Genomic DNA, 20,773 nt, shown 5'->3' with positions numbered 1-20,773 from the left:
ATAATTTGTGCACAATATAAATAAAACACTGCATCATGCAGTATTATGTAGTTTTTTGTTCTGTAATGCATTAATAGTTTGACACCTCTGTCTATATCATTTTGTAAGCTCTTATTTGATTGCATCACACAATTTTGTTGGCTAATACACGGCAATATACGGTAGCTATAATTTAATGTCCTAAATCTGCCCAAAAGAATTTCAAGAACTCTGCAGTAAATCCATCTGAGCCAGGGCCTTTCTTATTTTTCATACTTTTTAAAAAGTTTAAACTTCTGAGTGTTAGTTTACCTCCTAGAGATTGTGCTTCTTCATTGGTTAACTTTCAAAAATTGTAAACACTTAGTTTTTCTATAATATCATTATCATTTTGTTCATCAGGTGCAGAATATAAATTTTGATAAAAAAAAATTGTCTCTGTTAAAATAATGATGGTTATACTTTTCTTGCAGACACATTTGCGAGTAAAGTTGCCGCAATCAATGACAAGTATGCCGATTCGTCCATCGGCAATGTGACGGGAAGCAATGCCGTGAACGTGTTCCTTGGGATTGGCATCGCCTGGTCAATCGCAGCCATCTATCATGCCTCGCAGGGAAAAGTCTTCAAAGTTCCACCTGGCTCACTTGCTTTCTCAGTCACTCTGTTTTGCTGCTTGGCAGTTTTTTGTATGTTTGTTCTAGTTTTACGTAGAACGAAAGTAATAGGAGGAGAACTAGGGGGTCCTCGGAAGTACAAAATACCAACGGCCATTTTCTTTACTTCTCTCTGGGTAATCTACTTGCTGCTGTCAGCATTCGTTGCTTACTGCTACATCCCTGCTTTTTAACTTTGCTTCCTTCTCTCAAATACTTCTATTCTTTGCCATTTGATCTAGACTGACATGTAACAGATGGAATTTATATGCCAACTACACATGATACACATTCTAGTGGGAGTCCGCTGACAGTCTCCTCTGTTTTAATAGTTTAAACTTACTAATAAGCATCTTCTTTCATATATATATATCTATATCAGAACATTGTCAGTGTTTTTTTCCTCTGAGAATATAGGACTGAATTTGCCATAAAAAGTTGTTACTATGGACTTATTCAGCCCATAGATAAACCTGTTGTGACTATGGGTTAGTTGTTACCTACTATCCTGTAGATCTGATGAAGCTGTTCATTAGGTGTTGACCTATTCTGTACATGGTGATGATTTTTGGCGACAATGGGTTTGATGTTGACCAGTTTTTTCCATGGTGATGATTTTTAGAGATTATGAATTAATTGATTGTTCTGACCACATGCTATGTATCTGTGTTTGCATCCATCACCTACCTACAGTTCTGCATGTGCATCCATTTGATTTATGTTTTATCATTACCATGGTGCAGCTTGAAACTTTGAACTGGAACTAGAGATCAAAGGTCATTGATGTGATCTAGAGCAAAAGGTATGTTATTTTACAAGTAATTAGTAATGGAATGGCATTGAACTTTGCATAGCATCAATATGGATTTTATTTCTGAACAAGTTCATAAGTTCTGTCCATAATAAATAAAGCATTTTATGCTAGCTGATTCGAAACAGTGTGAATGTTGGACTTGCAAATACTGACAGACCATGCAGTTATGATTAGTTTTGGTCTAAAGCTAAATTTGGAAATTATTTGTTAGTTATTTCCTTCCTGTTGTAGATTTAAGTGCCTTTTTCCAGTTGTGTTAATTATTTGTTAATGTGGTAAATTCCCAAGCCAGTGATGTCGGACTACATGTGCAAATGATACTACACGTTTTGTTTTAGTTGTATTTAGCCTGGTTTACTCAGTAATCTAGTACACCAATTTTTGTCTAGCCTTGCCAAGTAAAATGCAAGATATAGGTATTTCTCTTTCGATTATGGTATCAACTTTTGCAGTTAGTTTACTCTATTTCTCGCAAACTATAAGTCTTAGATGAATAAAACTTGTTGCACCTATGAATGTTCATCACATTGAATAATGTTTAATTAAAATACTTTTGTGTTTGGCTCGGCATTAAGTTTAGCATTTAGCTCTAATTCTTACAGGGTTTCTTTGAAGATGGGTAGGTGAATGTCATGCCAGCTTTTTACTTCAGATCAACTTGCATAATATTTTAATGCAAAATCAGAAAATCCTTAAATTATGTTTATACTAAGTGCACCAACCATAACCTGCTGTTAATTTTCCCTACCCTCTTTTTGTTTTACTTTTGTGGGTTTTGGGTCGAAGAAATTCTAATTTATTGCTATTAATGCTGTTTTGGTTTTTGACTAGCCAAATAAATTAACCATAGAGACGCAAACATCTGGCTGCTGGTGTATTGTATGGGGGTGAAATCATTTCACACTAATTCAACAAGTGTTGAACCCTGCTTACACAGTCATCTCTTTATTGCAGTATTCATTGTAACAGAAAATTCCTTTTCAGGTTCAATTAGAACATATTTTCTGACAAAATTAATATTTTTTTTATAGCAAAATTATATTCACATACTGGCAAAATTAAAAAATCATGAATTTTCCAAATTAAAAATCATGTACTTTCAAAATTATTAATGAAGAACTTTCAAAATTAAAATTCACATCCTAATAAAATTCAGTTTATATCCTGGTTATGAATTAATAATCAAGTAAAAAATTAAAATTCAAGTACTGGCAAAATACACCATAGCTCGTGATTTTAATCTTGAGACAAATTTCATTTGTTTTGCAATGTTTTGTCTCTGAAACAACAGTCTATTATTAATAAACAATGCCATAAAAAAAAATCCTGATCTGCTGTATGTTTATTTGACTGTCAGAGCACATTAAAAGGTATGGTAGCTAGAGTGAACATATGGGTGTGAAATTCACCATAGAATTGACTGATCCAGACAGCATCTGACATTTCCCAATCATGTTTGTAAAATAGATGCATTAAAACATGTTGAAAACCTTTAAGTTATTTACTATTTTAAAAGAATCATTGTTGCTGTAGTCAATGATTTTTATGTGATATATCAGTAATGTCAAAGTCCTTGATGTTATCATCTGATTATTAGAAGTCACATGAGAGACTAATATCATTATTTGTGACATTTAGTACAGTAATCATGATATTGGCAGGTTACTGCCTACTTATATAGATTGTTTTCTCAACATCTACAATTTGTTTGAACGAGTGATGAATAGAGATGTAATCTGAATATATCTTTAATAACTTGTTATTTATACATCTGCAACTTTTTGAAGTTAGTTGGATATACAGTACTTTAATATAGCTTGTGTCTCTTCATCTATACCTGTTTTAACAATTTCATATACTCTTAATAAGGTATGTGCAAATCTTACATTATTAAGTTAATATACCTTTAATAGCTTGTTATTCTATACATCTACAAGTGTTTGAAGAAAGTTGAAAAGAATTGTAAATTGAATATACTTGTAAATATAAGCTTATTATTCTAGACATCTACAAGTGTTTGAAGAGAGTTGAATAGAGTTGTAAGTTGAATATACTTGTAAATATAAGCATATTATTCTGTACATCTACATCTGTTTGAAGAAAGTTGAATATTTCTTTAATAGCTTGTTATCTGTTCATCTACTTTTTTTTAGAAAACTTTTTATTCTCTTATTGATAATCACTGGGTATTTACTGTATATATTTGTCTGTAAATAATACATTTTGAAACTTGATTATCGTAAGAATGGGATGAATGTGTTATAGAGATCCAACTGCTACTCTCGGCTACTATATTCCCCCCCAGAAGGTAACATGAGGTAAAGATTTAATGAGATAATCAGAAAAAGCTGTTTTGAAGCACACCTGTCACAGATTCAAGCTCTAATCTGAGTTGGTGTACATATCCCTTCCATATGATGTAGCAAGTCTTTTTATCCTGGCCCCTCCTGCTTCGGAGTTGGTCACTGGCGAAGTCAGAGGCTAAATCCGAAGTGGGCGTGCCCGAACCTTTGTGGATAGGGGCATGTAAAAACCAGTTTCCTTCCTTCCTTTATCCTGGCTGTTGCCCGGTAGACACTGAGAGTAGTGATTTGTCACAAGCCATCGCTGAGTGTGTTTGTTCCTCACCGTACCCCACTGTAAATATCCCATTGGTTGTTATTAACATCTCATGCCTGCTCACTGAAACAAACTACACCTTCAACTTCCTGCATATCAGTCTTCATTAATCACTCTTTAACTTGCAATGCATTCCCCTTGAGCCAAATATTTTGCATTGTTTCACCATTTATCATTTTTAGTGCAATACAAGAAAGTTTTGTTCTTATAAACTATAATTATATTGATCATTCATTACATTATATATATGTAACTTTTGTTTCATTTAATGGGCATCGATCATGAAGAAGTTTTTCTTAGTTTTTGTTTTACAACTGTTGGGGAATGTTGCATATAGATTTTTGTTCAATATTAAGAAATAGATTGTTTCTGTTTACAATTCTTGATTTATCTTCCTGCTGCTTAGTCTTACGATGACATCACAATTTACAGAGCACCACAGTGAACGTATACATGTTGTGTGGGAAGCTGATGGCAAATTGTCTTCTGTTGGAATTTTTCCACACACATGATGACTATGGTATGCTGATGTTGGCAGTAACAACAATGCAAGTTTTGACAAGACCATCCAGTGTTGGGAGGATGTACTTGGTTAAGCAAGTGTTGATAGGATATATCCAGGTGTTGCTGGTATTGACCATCCAGTGTTGGGAGGATGTACTTTGGTTGAGCAAGTGTTGATAGGATATATCCAGGTGTTGCTGGTATTGACCATCCAGTGTTGGGAGGACGTACTTGGTTAAGCAAGTGTTAATAAGATATATCCAGGTGTTGCTGGTATTGACCATCCAGTGTTGGGAGGACGTACTTGGTTGAGCAAGTGTTGATAGGATATATCCAGGTGTTGCTGGTATTGACATCTTACAGCCATGTGGAAGGCCCTAGCTATGTACAGCTGTTGTTAGGACAGGGTCTAGTACAGGTAGGACATGGCTATGTAGTACAAGTGCAGCAAATCTTTGACAGTATTTCCATTAGTGGCTGGATATATCCATGTTGGTAGTTCACAACTTATTGTCATCTTCTGGGCTTTTTTAATGTAATACTGGCTTCATAAACTTTTTTTTATTAATTTCTGGTGCAGTTTTACACAGTGTTTTTCTACAAGCTATGGCAAAGGAAACTGTCCAGTGTTAGAGCTAATCACTAGAACATGGTCTCACTGCAGTTAACCATTGTGTAGAGAGAAACCTGGAGGATGTGTGTTAACCTGGCTTTAGTCCACTCAGTGCTGTACATGGCTGTCCAGCAAGTTGCTGTTCAACATTGTTATTATACAACTGGGTGCCATCACATGTAGTCAGAAGTTGCATGATGGATTTGTCGGCTAGCTATGCAGACAGTCTGTGTTTGAGTGTGTTCCCAAACAGTGTGCTTTGGAAAGTTATTTAGAATTTGTTTTGTGTTTGCTTATAGTGTTTATGGTTTATAGATGTGCTCCTGATAAGTAATCGACTCGAGTTTGCTGTGACTAATTAGTGTTTTGTCAAACTTAGCGTAAACAGTAGTTTTACATCACTTGGAACATATTAATATCTGTCTGAATTCAAGTCCATCCACCCTCATATGTGTATGTTCATTATGGTTGTGTGTTGTGTATACATGGGTGAAATGGTTGAATATATCAGTGAGGTAACATTTGTATTAGTCCCTCATGATCATATCACTGTTATTGTATTGTGACCTTCTCATGAGGTCATATCTGTCATCACCAATGTAAATAACTACAGTTGTACAAACAGTGAAAGTCAGCTATTCCATGCAAACAGCTACATTTGATGCAAGATTAATCATCTTGTCCATGACTGGATAACTGATTGTAACTGATGAAGAAGCTACCTGTTGACGGGTGCTCTATTCTCTTGTTTATAATATTTTAAAATTGCTTGTTGTGAAATACGATTGGTTGTATGTTTTCTCTTGAAATGCCTCCATAAATTATTTGAATAGAACAAATGTTATTGTGCTATTTTGAATTACAATATTAAATTAGTTAGAAATGATAAAAATATAACAAAGTCTTTACTAGTTTTTGATAGTTTTTGCTGGTGTTTCGTTGAATACATCTGAGATTTATTTAAATGATGGTGTCAAGGGTAGGCTCTTTCTTCATACTACCTTCTTCTGTTTTTATTGAGATATACATTGATGCTATACTACATCCATAGTTTTACACAGGCGATAATAATGCTCAGGAGTTGTAATTTATTATTACTGTGTATTCAATTATACCATATTGCAAGTTTTCTTTATTACAAGTGAAAATATCTTTATAATAAAATTTCTTTTTTAATTGAAACTTCACTTTGGAATATTATTCTTATGTGGTTCTATTGATATTATTGTTACTTAGTAGTTGCTTCACAGCTGTAAGGATTTGTTTTCTTATTATACAGTAATAATTAATTTTCCTTTGTGTCTTTACACTTTACGGAAGGGTAATTGGCTGAACATGTTGGATATTTTGGTATCCATATCAAACAAAAACAAATTAAGCCACACCCCACCACCTCCCCACTTGCACTACTTTTCTGCAAGTAGACTGATAATTCAGGCAACCATGTTTAGACTTGAATTTATAAAAGTATATTCTGGCATGATTGTTTTGGCTTCGTATGCAATAAATATTTTGTTGAAATTTTTGTTATTTCAAAAGCACTTTTCCTTTTTTTTTAAAATCAAACTAAGGTAAAATTATTAAAAAAACCCTCAAAAACTTTTAGTGGAGGCTGGGATGGGCTGTAAAATGTTTCCATTCTACACAAACTTGTTCCGTTACATAGATGTTCTACATTTGTTTTAATGTTTAAAAATTATTAATAAGCTGACTAGTATTTTTATGTATTAAACATTGGTTCATGTTTAAATATTAGTTTATCTAACATTTAATTGAAGTCTTATTCAAGTTAATTATATACTCCTGTAGCTTGACATTTATGAACTGGTTAAAACCATGATTGCATCTCTTGTACCTTAAGGCTAGGAATGTGTCACAATGTCACTAATTGGTCACACATCATTTACACATACTTACCATTGAACTTTTGTATTCCCATGCCACTCAAGTATCAATATAATAAACATTTGATTCTAAAAAATAAATCGCAATACATCCATATGTCATTATTTTTGTTTCATGCTAGTGTGAACGGAAAAAGTGATGTGCACACTATAGCGGATGTGTTTAAAAGTGTTAACATTGTATTATTCGCTTCATACTTTTATGACTAAAAAAACATAATTGCTATCAATTCTTAATTATACATTGATTTATAAAATATAATCTTAAATTTTTTATCTGATACAATTTAATATTTTAAAGCATTTGCTTACACCATTGAGATAGTTCTGATTTAAAGATGTTTATTTTTTTGAAACTGGTATCTATTGTTTACCTTTGACAATCTGATGTGTACATACAGTGTGTGTTAATATTTGCCTGGGTTCTTTCATGGTGCCTCCATGACATTATTCTGTTACCTGCTTGATCTCTTCAATTAACCCTGAGATGGAACGACATATAATATACATTCAGACTGTCCATGTTCTATTTATTTATTGATTTATTTATTGTATGGATACTCTGTCATTTAAATTGTTACACAGTGTTGCACATAACAATCTGTACCATTGTACATGTTATAGTCACTAGGCAACTGCAAGAACATTTTGTATAGTTTGATCTCTCCTTGTCTTGTATGTTTCTTACCCTGTAGAAATATCAATGTATGCATAGATGTGTTAATACTTGATATTTATGTTTCTTTTAACACCTGTCAATATCATGTCTATTCTCATTTTTAAACAATCAAATTTTGGCTGAACTTTTATCATTTCAGTTAGGCATACCATTTTGTGAATTTTTAAGCTCAATTGGCGATGGGTTTTTATTTATTTATTGTTTTATTTAAAAGCATTTTTGTGTGTGTTACTCATATATATTTCAAGATTTCTTTTTTAAGTACATGTATTTCTATTGGATTGGTGAAACCGATTTTGTTTAAGAGATTTTATTATATTCTTATATCATGCTTTGGTACTTACAACTTTTTAAGATTAGGCTTGGGCTCTAGCAGATTGCAAGCTGCATGCAGTTAGTATTTCAAGCCCACATGTTGGCCCAGAGTCCAAAATTTTAAAGTTATAAAAGCAAAAATATGATTCTGAAGAATAGCACACAAAAAATATCCCAGGATGTTGAAGGATACCACACACCAACCATCCTAAGATGTTGAAAAATACCACACACCAATCATCCCATGATGTTGAAGGACACCACAGACCAAACATCCAAGCATGTTGAAGGATACCAAACATCCTAGGATGTTGAAGGATACCACACACCAATCATCACAGGATGTTGAAAGATACCACACACCAATCATCCCAGGATGTTGAAGGATACCATAGACAAACATCATAGGATGTTGAAGGATACCACACATCAATTATCTTTGTTATACATGCAGTATTTCAGCAAGAACATTATTAAAACAATATAAATTTTGTTTGTTTTGCTTCACGGTACCACTAGAGCACATTGACTTAAATAATATATGACAGTATTTGGACATTTCTGCCAAATATTACTGTTTCTCATATTGGAAAGGTAAATACCAATCTAGCCCATCATTCTGTTCAGATGAATAGACTAAGTAAAATCTGACATGTTTTGGTGCGGGACAGTAAATCATTCACATTACTTCAACATCTGGGTAGATTTTAGTTTAGAAAATTAACTAGTTGATGTGCCATTGTATGCTGAAGAAATAGGAATTCGTTTTTCTTTTCTTCAGTTGTATATTTTCAAAGACTTGGTGAATGAGGTATACTTTGTTTTACTTTGTGTTTGTCTTGTTGATTAAACATCTCTCTCTTTAACTCCACAAGTGTGTGTTATTACACACTTTTATTTGCATTTATGATATTTATTAATTTTACCTATATAGAATGCTGTCTCATTTGTGATATTTGGTTTTAGAGATTCGGTGCCCTCCTGTCTGTTGCACATGTTGTTATTTTACCTCAATGGTGGTTCCCATTCCAGCAATGTTTAACATGGATAGATATTGTGTTGTTTGGTCATCCAATTGTTTGGTACTCCAAATTACCAATATTGTTTTTATTGTCTTTTGAATAAAGGGTTGAAAGCTTACAGGTTTTGTCTTATTTTATTTTAAAATAATTTACCTGTTGGGTGTTACATAATTTTGAATAGTGATAGTTTTAAGGGGTTTTTTTGTACATAAATGTGTCACTAGATTTAGATTGATTTGGCTTCTTCATTTTGATGCTGAAAAAAAAGAGGAAGAAAAACCCAACCTAAAATCCCAAACGAAACCAAACCAAAGCAAAACAAGAAACAATAACAACAACATCCTGGCTCGACTCCAGTGTAAAAATGCAAAATGGTATCTCCAGTGGGAAAGTCAAGGCTCCCGTATTCTAGATTCAAATAGAATTTTAATGATAAGGCTATTGATGGTTGAAATAATTTCTCTAAATATAATGTACGCTACCTATAATTAAAACATTTTCTCTTGTAATACTGTGCAGTGTCTGACTGAAATAATTTCTTTAAACATAATGTACATTACCTATGGTTGAATCATTTCCTCTAAAAATAATGTACAGTACCCATGGTTGAAATGTTTTCTCTAAAAATAATGTACCTATGGTTGAAACATTTCCTAAAAAGTACATGCAGGAGCTTGTGCAGTTGAAATTATGGCATATTGTGAAAGATGTAGAGTTCTTTAAAATAATGTACAGTACCCCTCTAAACATCTACAGTATATATGGCTGAAACATTTTGTCAAAAAAGTGTGTACAGTAACTGACTGAAACATTTCCTCAAAAAATTGTTGAAATATTTGAAAAAAAGTATGTATAGTATCTATGACTGAAACATTTCCTCTAAAAATTATGTACAGTATTTATGGATGAAACATTTCCTCAAAAAAGTACATACATGTAACCAGGTGTTAAATTATTAATTAGCCAAGATTTCAATTGCATATTAATTATAATATGTATTTTTCCAATTTGTAGGTTTCTATCTAAATATAAAATAGTTATAAGTTTTTTTTGTTTAGTTTTTTTTTCATTGGGGGGGGGGGGGGGGGGGGGGGAGAGAGGAAGGAAATGTTTTATTTAACGACACACTCAACATTTTATTTATGGTTATATGGCATCAGACATGATGGTTAAGAACCACACAGATATTGAGAGAGGAAACCCGCTGTCGCCACTTCGTGGGCTACTCTTTTTCGATTAGCAGCAAGGGATCTTTTATATGCATCATCCCACCAATAGTTATAAGTTAAGGTGTGTTGTCTATTCCATATTTTGTCTTAGTAGTGGTAATTGTTTATTGTGTTGGGTTTGTTAGTAGTTGTTGTTTCACGTGCGACTGATGGTTTACGCAAGATTGATGAGGACACAGACATGCACTGCATGCTTTTGGACTACGCCCTTTATAACTAGATTTTTCCCAATTGCCACAACGATCAGCTTTCATCAGAGGCAGTCATAATTTCATTTCTTTATATACACCTAAGTATTTAACTAATTATTCTGCAAATAATAAGTGGATTTATTTCTTAATATTCTGCAAAGAATGAGAAGTGGTTTTATTTTAACATAATTTGTACACTGTAATTTTTAGTGTCCAAGCAAATAGCCATTGCGGATGTTTGGTTTTCCAATACGATAAATACAACTATGGAACCACAAGAAGTCTTGTAATTACTTCAGCACCGGGTTACATACAGTACCTATGATTGAAACATTTCGTTTACAAACCCATGATAGTCCGTTTAATAAACACAGCGCAAAGCTACAGAGAGGCGTCTGTTCGCCTAGGCGACAGTGCATCGGACCACATCCCAGGCGACAGTGTACCAGACCACATCCCAGGTATCTGTTCGTCTAGGCGACAGTGCACCAGACCACATCCCAGACAACAGTGCACCAGACCACATCCCAGGCGTCGTTCCTCTAGATGACAGTGCACCAGACCACATCCCAGACGTCCGTTCGTCTTAGACAACAGTGCACCAGACAACATCCCAGACATCTGTTAGTCTAGATGACAGTGCACCAGACCACATCCCAGACGTCTGTTCGACTAGACAACAGTGCACCAGACAACATCCCAGACATCTGTTAGTCTAGACGACAGTTCACCAGACCACATCCCAGGTGTCTGTCTAGACGACAGTGCACCAGACCACATCCCAGGCGTCGTTCCTTTAGACAACTGAACAAACCACATCCAAGGTGTCTGTTCATCTAGACGACAGTGCACCAGACCACATCCCAGATGACATTGCACCAGACCACATTCCAGATGACTGCACCAGACCACATCCCAGGTGACTGTGCACCAGACCACATCCCAGGTGACTGTGCACCAGACCACATCCCAGGTGACTGTGCACCAGACCACATCCCAGGTGACAGTGCACCGGACCACATCCCAGGTGACTGTGCACCAGACCACATCCCAGGCATCTGTTTGTCTAGACGACAGTGCACCAGATCACATCCCAGGCCGTCTGTTTGTCTAGACGACAGTGCACCAGACCACATCCCAGACGACAGTGCACCAGACCACATCCCAGGCATCATTCCTCTAGACGACAGTGCACCAGACCACATCCCAAACGTCCGTTCGTCTAGATGACAGTGCACCAGACCACATCCTGGACGTCTGTTCGTCTAGACAACAGTGCACCAGACCACATCCCAGATGTCTGTTCGACTAGGCGACAGTTCACCAGACCACATCCCAGACGACAGTGCACAAAACCACATTCCAGATGACTGTGCACCAGACCACACCCCAGGTGACTGTGCACCAGACCACATCCCAGGCGTCTGTTCGTCTAGACGAAAGAGCACCAGCCCACATCCCAGGTGACGGTGCACCAGACCACATCCCAGGTGACTGCACCAGACTACATCCCAGATCACATCCCAGGTGACTGCACCAGACTACATCCCAGATGTCTGTTCATCTAGACGACAGTGCACCAGGCCACATCCCAGGTGACTGTGCACCAGACCACATCCCAGGCATCTGTTCGTCTAGCCGACAGTGCACCAGATCACATCCCAGGCCGCCTGTTCATCTAGACGACAGTGCACCACACCACATCCGTTCGTCTAGACGACAGTGCACCAGTCCACATCCAAGGCCGTCTGTTCATCTAGACGACAGTGCACCAGATCACATCCCAGGCCGTCTGTTCGTCTAGACGACAGTGCACCAAACCACATCCTAGGCCATCTGTTCGTCTAGACAACAGTGCGCCAGACTACATCCTAGGCGTTTGTTCTTCTAGATGACAGTGCACCAGACCACATCCCAGGCCGTCTGTTCCTCTAGATGACAGTGCATCAGACCACACCCCAGGCCGTCTGTTCGTCTAGACGACAGTGCACCAGACCACATCCCAGACCACATCCCAGACGTCATTCCTCTAGCCAACAGTACACCAGACCACATCCCAGGTCATCTTTTCGTCTAGGCGACAGTGCACCAGACCACATCCCAGGCCGTCTGTTCATCTAGGCGACAGTGCACATCCCAGGCATCGTTCCTCTAGATGACAGTGCACCAGACCACATCCCAGGCCGTCGGTTCATGCTGCAACTGAATGTAGCCTTTACATCGCTTCCTCGCACTCCTGGTATGGGACCATCGGATTTCTAGGGCTATCCGTTTCCTTAATTAAAAGCCCAATTGCTAGCATTTTTTAATTATTGAAATTACTGTCGAACCTATGGGCAAATGTGTACAAATGCCATATTTCGCTGGTTTTGATTGTGATAATAACTAAAATTAATATATCAGGGGTGGATTCAGGTGGGGTCACCTATTTTTTGTCAAATGATATATATTGCAGAATGCACAAAACAATAATAAAAAAATAAAAATAAAAACAAAAATGCAAATTTATCCAGTCCAACAGTCGAGGACCTTTAAATTCTATTTTTAAAAACAACGGATTTTGGGCTATCAACAAATCTTACAGTTAATCTGTGCTTAGTTAACATAAGAATATTAAAACTGTAATGAGATGTCACTCGGCATAAACAATGGTTTCCAACTGAGATTTTAGTTAGAATTCAAACTCTAACACCTGTATTGAATTTTACAGTAATATAAATTTATAACTGGTAGTAAATGAAATTACTTTGATGTCATTTTTTTTGGAGGCGATGTAATGCAGGTGTAAAGTTTATATTTCATATAAAAAATTATTAAATATAAATGGCGTGATAGCAAAGTTATACCAGTGTAAAAAATATCCTCTCCCTTCTCCCCCCAAAGTGGACTAACAACGATAACTCGTGATAAACTAAACTGTCTGAAAATTAAGAGTTACTCCCCTTGTTCAAATTCTGTTAATGTTATATCTTTTCTTTCTTTCATTCTTTTCTACTTCCCTATTTTCTATCTTTCACGTAATAGTTTTATGGCGCAGTGGGATTTGATTTATCGGTTGCCAGACCTTTTGTGGTTGTGTACACACGTGGAAACAGTTCGCATTAAAATAAATATTATTCCAAGTGCACAGGTGTTTGTCCCAGTTACCCTTCTGAAACAATCAAACTCGTCCATGTCCAGCTGCGTTGTTAAGAGTCCACCTAGACGTTATCGCTGCACCAGGATATTTCAGTGTAAGTCCGTATTAAGCTTGACGCATATAGTCCATGAGTCAGGGCCTAAAACGTGGGCAATCGGTATCACCTGGGGGTGAGGGGACGGGTGGGGTGGGGCTGGGCTGTGGGGGAACGAATGCTTCAGTACCACCTGGGGGGGGGGGGGACGAATGCTCATAGTGATTTCTGTTAAAGGCCTCAACTTTTAATGTAGTAGAGTTGGTACATATAGTGGTAAAATAGTGCAAAATGTGATACGAACATGCCACTTTGCATGCAGTTAGTCCATCATGTGTAGAGTAAAACTTGATACAGGACCAACCTGGCAGTGACCCCTATTGGCCAAGTGACGTCACAGTTCAAAATGGCCGCCAAGTAGCTATTTCTTACTCTGTATCACATTTAAAAGTGCAAACTATAGAATATTAGCTCCAATGACAATAATATTACTATTTATGTGTTGCTATTATATATGAATATATTGACAAAAAAAGAGAAAGAAATGCGTCTAAACACAAATGCACTGCATTAGTCCAGTCGCCAAGGCACACACATCAACGGAACTTGGCACAGATGTTCTGTATTATTGTGGGGTCAATTTAAAAGCAAGACATAAAAAAACTGATATCTCCCCCCTGGTGGCCGCTATTTTGAATTTCAATTTCAGAGGTCATTAAGCCACAACAGAAGCACCACAGCTTATGCATACCTAATTCCCCATGTAACAATATCAAGTGCAGTACTATCGTACAAGGCAAATTAATTATTATTTTCAGTATTGTGTACCGACTACATGTATAACTGATGATTATCTGTTTTAAACAAATCAGTAATTCATTTCTTGTCACCAAATTGTAATGTGTTTTGTATTAATAAGAGTAGTAGAAAGAGACACACTGATTGATCGAGTCCAAAGGTTGAAGTTCTACTATGTAGTCCTTCTGATCCAGCAACCTGATAACATGCACATACATTTCTGTAACATAATTAGTCGCTGGCAATATCGGAGGCCATATGCAGGGTCGGTGTGTGTCAACTTTAATTGGATATATGCACGTTAAACAAATTTCCCCTTTTACCTACTGCCATGGCTTATAATTCAGATGAGGTCTTTTAATAAACTAGTGTGAAATCCTTTATTTTAGCAATCTGACTAAAATTAGCTCTACTGGTCTACCAGTAGATCTAACAGCATTACGTGGACTCCCATGTCCAGGTGACATTTCATTTATAAATAACAATTTAAATATCGACCAATTAACTTCGCCTTTTATAGCGTTATTCGGGAGCATACAAATTCTAAAAATATCAGGTGAGACTATTTATGCAATAGGCTATTTCAACATTAAAAAACAGGGGGGAAGTGTAGTCATAAACTCTGGATTGTATACTAGTGTGACGGAACATGCTCTTAATTTTGTTTTCGCCTGTGGCGATAATAATTGTTTTAGAGGGCCAGTTCCAATATGCACTTAATACCTCCGCGAGTGCGGTTTTTACGACCTTGATTTTGGCGACTAGGCGTCAGCAAGTCTGGCCATCTAAGAAAAATATGCCGGCTTGGTCTCTGTGGAAATATCACTTGATAGGGGAAGGACCGCCTTGTACCCCTAGGCGATATTCGGCTTTTATAATAAATAGCTAGGGTTTTAGAGATATCAGGGAGAAACATATTGGAAGGCTTCCAGGGAACGCGTCCGTTTGGACTTGGTAAATATTATTTCTGCTCTGTTGTATAACCTTGATGTGATTGATGTGACTTTAAATATTTTAATACTGTATTATACCAATATTATTTAGACGGTGCTGCCGGTAATCTGACGCAGTAAACTGTAGGCTCACTGTTCTATAATATATAAAGCTTAACCAGTCATCCTAGAGGACCTATGTAAACTGTAGGTTATTGTCTTTATTGTGATAGGTACTAGCATTAATTCTGTATTACAAGGTTACTGAATGAGTAGTTAAGGGTTAATTAAAAATTAACCAGTTAGGAATAGAGTTGTAATTCCTTTATTAATTAAGTTCCCCTGGAAGCGTTTCTCAATTATCACACGTGTGGGTGTTGTGTCACGGTGAAGTGATTACAATATTGTGTAAACTAGACACCTAGAGATTAACTAATTAAGTGATCAGTTCTGGGTTGTTATTATTTGTTGTTGTTAATTAACTACTGCGGCAGTACATTTGTCAGCGTAGTATTAATACAGATTCCAAAGTGTATTGTGTTTTTGTTGTGTTTTCTAGTGAACTAAACGTGCTATATTATATATACTTTATATAAGATCTTATCTCTGTTCATACCTAGAGACGAGCCATGCGGGTATATACTGCCCGATACAGAGAGATCTAATAGATATACAGTTAGGAGAGATATTTGGATAATCGTGTTTTATTCAGTTACGGGTATTATAGGATCCCCGTGACAACTAGTATAAACAGATTTTATGACTATGCCATCAGGGGGTTGTTTTTTTCGTTTTGAAACGAATTTTATATAAAAATTTATATTCAAATTAGTTTCCGGCATACTTCGTAATTCACCCAAATCATTTCGTATATCCTCGGCATAATCCCGAAGGTTTTCAAATTCGTTTTAAATCACTGGCATGATTTTGCAAGTAAGGTTTTGATTGGTCAAATGAAAGGTCAACTGGACATGAGCTCCAACGGAGTGCTGTTAGATCCACAGGTAATAGTAATTAACCAGTGGAGCTAATTTTAATTAGATTGTTATTTTAGTTTTCGTGATTTTCCTAACACACACACACACACACACACACACACGCACACATGCACACACACATTTAGTTGGGCACTTAAATGTGTATAGCTAAAAGGTAAGTTCATATTATATACATAGGTGTATTATATTTTGATTGTGTTATTAAATTCGTTGACTGCTCTAGTCCACAGATTACACGAAAATTTGATCACCACAAACAAACGTCATTTGACAGTATGCATAAACCTCAATGTGAAATACTTTGGCATCTTGTTATATACATGTAAACTCTCTTTAAACATCTGAAAAAAGATCCGGGTTCGGGTACACTATTTACATGCTCATTTGCCACTAGAGCTTCAAGCACGTCTGTCCCGGGGCCGAGCTCTGGATAGCCAGAAGTCTGCTCAGGGACAGAAATTGAAAAAAAGTGACTTAGTTGAATGTAATTTCAACATGATACATCTTCAATTTAGCTTTATTATAATATAATGTTGGTAAATATGTATAGCAATATTTGCTGCATTAGCAGATTTATTATTAGTAAATTATGTATATAGGATTGGAACCACGGTCCTATCTGCCTTAGATTTCGAGATTTTCATTGAAAACATTTACATATGACGGCCATGTTTAAAACCAATCTGGCGAACATACTACCTACATTTTATATGCACAACTCATTAAAACATGAGAAAAGGTTTTGGAATCATGGTTCTATGTGCCTTAGAATCTGACAGTTTTAATACAGATTGTAACATCGAGATGGTGGCCATAGGGAGAGAAAATATCTCATTTTAAATTGACACCACTGAGCAATAGAAGATCTGTGTCAAGTTTCATGCTTTTTTAAAAAGTGACCGATTCCATTGATAATTAGGCTTTAGCCATTGGTCTATTATATACAGGGTATTTGTGAATAGACGCGTTTCTTTTGTTGTTCAGCATATACATATTAAACAAAATGATTAATATATAACAGCAAGACATAAATAGTAATAATATTGTCTGAAATGTGTCATTGGAGCTAATATTTTATACCGTACACTTTTAAATGTGATACAAACAGTGAGAAATAGTTAATTGGCGACCATATTGAATTGTGACGTCACCTGGCCAATAGGGGTCACTGCCAGGTTGGTCCTACATCAAGATTTACTCTACACATGATGGCCTAACTGCATGCAAAGTGGCATGTTAGTATCACATTGTGCACTATTATACTCTAACTCTACTACACTACCAAGGCCTACATCCCTAGATAGAAAAAAACATTATCGCATTGCAGGACTTACAGCGTTCTCTGTGTAACTACCAGGTTTGTTACCCTACCCCCATTTCCACGGCAGCTATAGTTCTATCGAAGTTCTTAAGGGGTGACTACGCAAATAATATTGTAAAATATTTATCAAAACAATTAGGGCGACAAATCTTGGTGGATTGGGAGATTAGATCATTCACGTATACTAGTCACAAAAAGTTAAGAGCCAGTATACAGCTTTACCTTACTTTAACACCCCCCCAACCCCCCCCCAAAAAACAACAACACACACACAAAAAAACACAAAAAACCACAACAACATCTGGGGCGATGATAGGTAATGAAAAGTAGGTTACAGACTTTAATAAAGTATTTCAGATTGCATGTACACGAGTCTTTTACTCACAGCTTGTTTGGTTGCCGGTACAAAGCGTATGGCAAATGCATTAAAAACAATCAAAAATTGTTTGACGTTTTAAAACTCTTTTTTTTCTAACTAAACAGGGCACCTGTCTGATAATAGTGTACGTGAAACTCCTTTTTATGTTTGATTAAGATTGGGAGGGTTCTACAAACTAGCTTCGGATAACCATGTCACCAAACGTAAACTGAGCATTCTGGACTGTGTTCGAGTCCTGTCATGTCTGAATGATAGCATATTAATGTATATGAGACAAGTAGCGGGATGCCTGCAAGTGAGCCATTCCGTCATCTATTAACTGCAAGAGCGTTTCCATACCACTAGCACAACGAATGAGCTATCCCTCTCAGACGCAGTGTCCGTGTGGCCCCTAACTTCTTGTGACTCCAGTTGAAGTTTAAGTGTACCGCTTTTTCGGGGCTTTATTTTACCTAAACTCCCACGCATTATTTAGGTCTTCCATATATATAAAGTATTTGTAAAGCTATTTGCTGATGAAGTTATTAACATGAGCATTTATAGGAATTTTAAAACAAATATATACTACTCAAAAGAATTTAAGGGTCAGACGATATTTTCAACATTATTTTCTGAATGTCAATTATATTAGCTAGACCATAATGTCACGCATGGTATTGTTCCATTTTGACGAAAGTGGGTCTAAGCAACCCATAAATGAATTAAAATCCACTATCATTGACACTGTCGACTAGTTCTAATGGCGAAAACATGCTTACATTTGCACGTAAATTAGGGCGAAAGCGAAAGGTCTGCTAAGTGCCCATAACTTGCTTTTTCACAAAGCGCTTCATTTGCACGCTTTGCACGTGTATTCTATGTTCCCAATGCTGAATTTCCGTATAATTGGAGCTTGCGTTCATGTACGGTGCACACTCCAAATTCGACAATGGTACGACTTCAACTGACTATCGAAGATCGAGGAAGGGCTATTGCTTGGCTTCAGGATGGTAATAAGCAAAGAAATGTTGCTCTGAGACTTGGTGTCAGTCAGAGTGTCGTTGGCCGACTGTGGCAACGGTACCAAGCAACGAATTCTGTTCGAAATCGTCCACGTTCGGGAAGACCCCGAAGCACTACAAATAGAGAGGACCGCTACATCACCAATTTGTTTATGGCTCTACATCAACGCACAACCACTGCATGCCGATTACGTGACAATCTGCGGACTGCGACTGGAACTCGAGTGTCTGATCAAACCATACGCAATCGTCTGAGAGCCAATAATCTACGCTGCCGTCGCCAGGCTGTTCGACCACCACTCCTACCACGTCACAGAACGGCCAGACGTCACTGGTGCACGCTTCATCTGCGGTGGCAACGTGTTCAGTGGGGTCGAGTGATGTTCACTGATGAGTCCAGGTTTAGTCTCCAGTTCAACGACGGTCGGGTTCGTGTCTACAGACGTCCTGGGGAGCGCTTCGCTGACGTTAACGTTAGACAACGTCACCGGTTCGGTGGTGGCAGCGTCATGGTGTGGGGCGGCATCTCTATCCACCACAGGACCCCCCTCTATGTGGTGGATGGCAATCTGAATGGAATCCGTTATCTGAATGAGATTATCCGGCCGTTGGTTCTCCCAGGCCTTCAGCAGATTGACGGCGGGGCAGTTCTGCAGGATGACAATGCCAGCCCCACCGCGCCAGGGTGGTAACGGACTTTCTCAGACAACAAGGTATCGCCAGGATGGATTGGCCAGCATATTCGCCTGACTTGGCCCCAATAGAGAACGCCTGGGACGAATTAGGCAGGAGAGTTCGGGATAACCATGCCCCTCCGGCCAACCTTCATGATCTGGGTCAACTTCTTATGGCAGAGTGGCAGACCATTCCCCAAGAGTTCTTCAGACGTCTGATCAACAGCATGAGGCAACGATGTGTCGAGTGTATTCGCCCCAGGGGTGGATTCACACACTATTAAACGAATGTTCTAATGTGTAAAATCCATGTTTGACAACCTTCAACTTTGACAGCATGTCATGTGACTTTCTTGTATACAGTGACGTTTATTTGTGTTTTTTTGTAAATATGGAACAATAAATAAAATTTTGGTGTAGTTTACATCATCAATCTAATACACTCTGAAACTTATTTGGTTATAAATTTTTGACCCTTAAATTCTTTTGAGTAGTATATATATATATATTTTGATAAAATGTTCTATTATTTTCTGTTACCTGTAGAAACCCAGTAAAGATCTCTGTCGATTTAAAATGTCCTTTTATCACATATTTATTGTTACCTGCAGGTGATCATAAATACTATTGTTTAATAATAATATCGCTGAACAAGACTAAGTCAAAATAATAAATCAGTTGGAAATCCATACTTTGTATTGATAGATTAAAAAAACCCCATAACAAAGATGGGTGCATATTTTGCAGATATCAAAGTCTGTACTGCATTTCCATCACTGTCTTCATTTGCAACCTGGTTGTCAGTCTTCAGATTTGAATATTACACCAGTTTTCAAGAAGCTATATAAAGTTTGTTTTGTTTAACGACACCACTAGAGCACATTGATTTATTAATCATCGGCTATTAGATGTCAAACATTTGGTTATTCTGACATATAGTCTTAGAGAGGAAACCCGTTAGATTTGTCCATT

The 20,773-nt window shown here is 37.0% G+C and overlaps 2 protein-coding genes across 3 annotated transcripts in view; both read left to right on the top strand.

Annotated features, from left to right (window-relative positions):
- LOC121371868 (sodium/calcium exchanger 1-like) overlaps positions 1–9,223 on the top strand; it is a 130,454-nt gene extending 121,231 nt beyond the window's left edge. Inside the window, exon 7 of the mRNA XM_041498079.1 lies at positions 453–9,223. Coding sequence (XP_041354013.1) covers positions 453–829 — 377 coding nt within the window. The 3' untranslated portion in view covers positions 830–9,223. The remainder of the gene's footprint in view (positions 1–452) is intronic.
- Positions 9,224–13,648: 4,425 nt separating this feature from the next.
- The window catches only part of LOC121371867 (trans-L-3-hydroxyproline dehydratase-like), a 32,531-nt gene continuing 25,406 nt past the window's right edge, over positions 13,649–20,773 (top strand). For both annotated transcript variants that reach the window (XM_041498077.1, XM_041498078.1), the window contains exon 1: positions 13,649–13,758. The gene's annotated coding sequence lies outside the window, so the exon portion shown is untranslated. The remainder of the gene's footprint in view (positions 13,759–20,773) is intronic.

Source organism: Gigantopelta aegis, chromosome 4, assembly GCF_016097555.1.
Source record: "Gigantopelta aegis isolate Gae_Host chromosome 4, Gae_host_genome, whole genome shotgun sequence".
Taxonomy (NCBI): Eukaryota; Metazoa; Mollusca; class Gastropoda; order Neomphalida; family Peltospiridae; genus Gigantopelta; species Gigantopelta aegis.
Note: the sequence above shows the minus strand (reverse complement) of the source record. Positions and strands in the feature narration are given on the sequence as shown.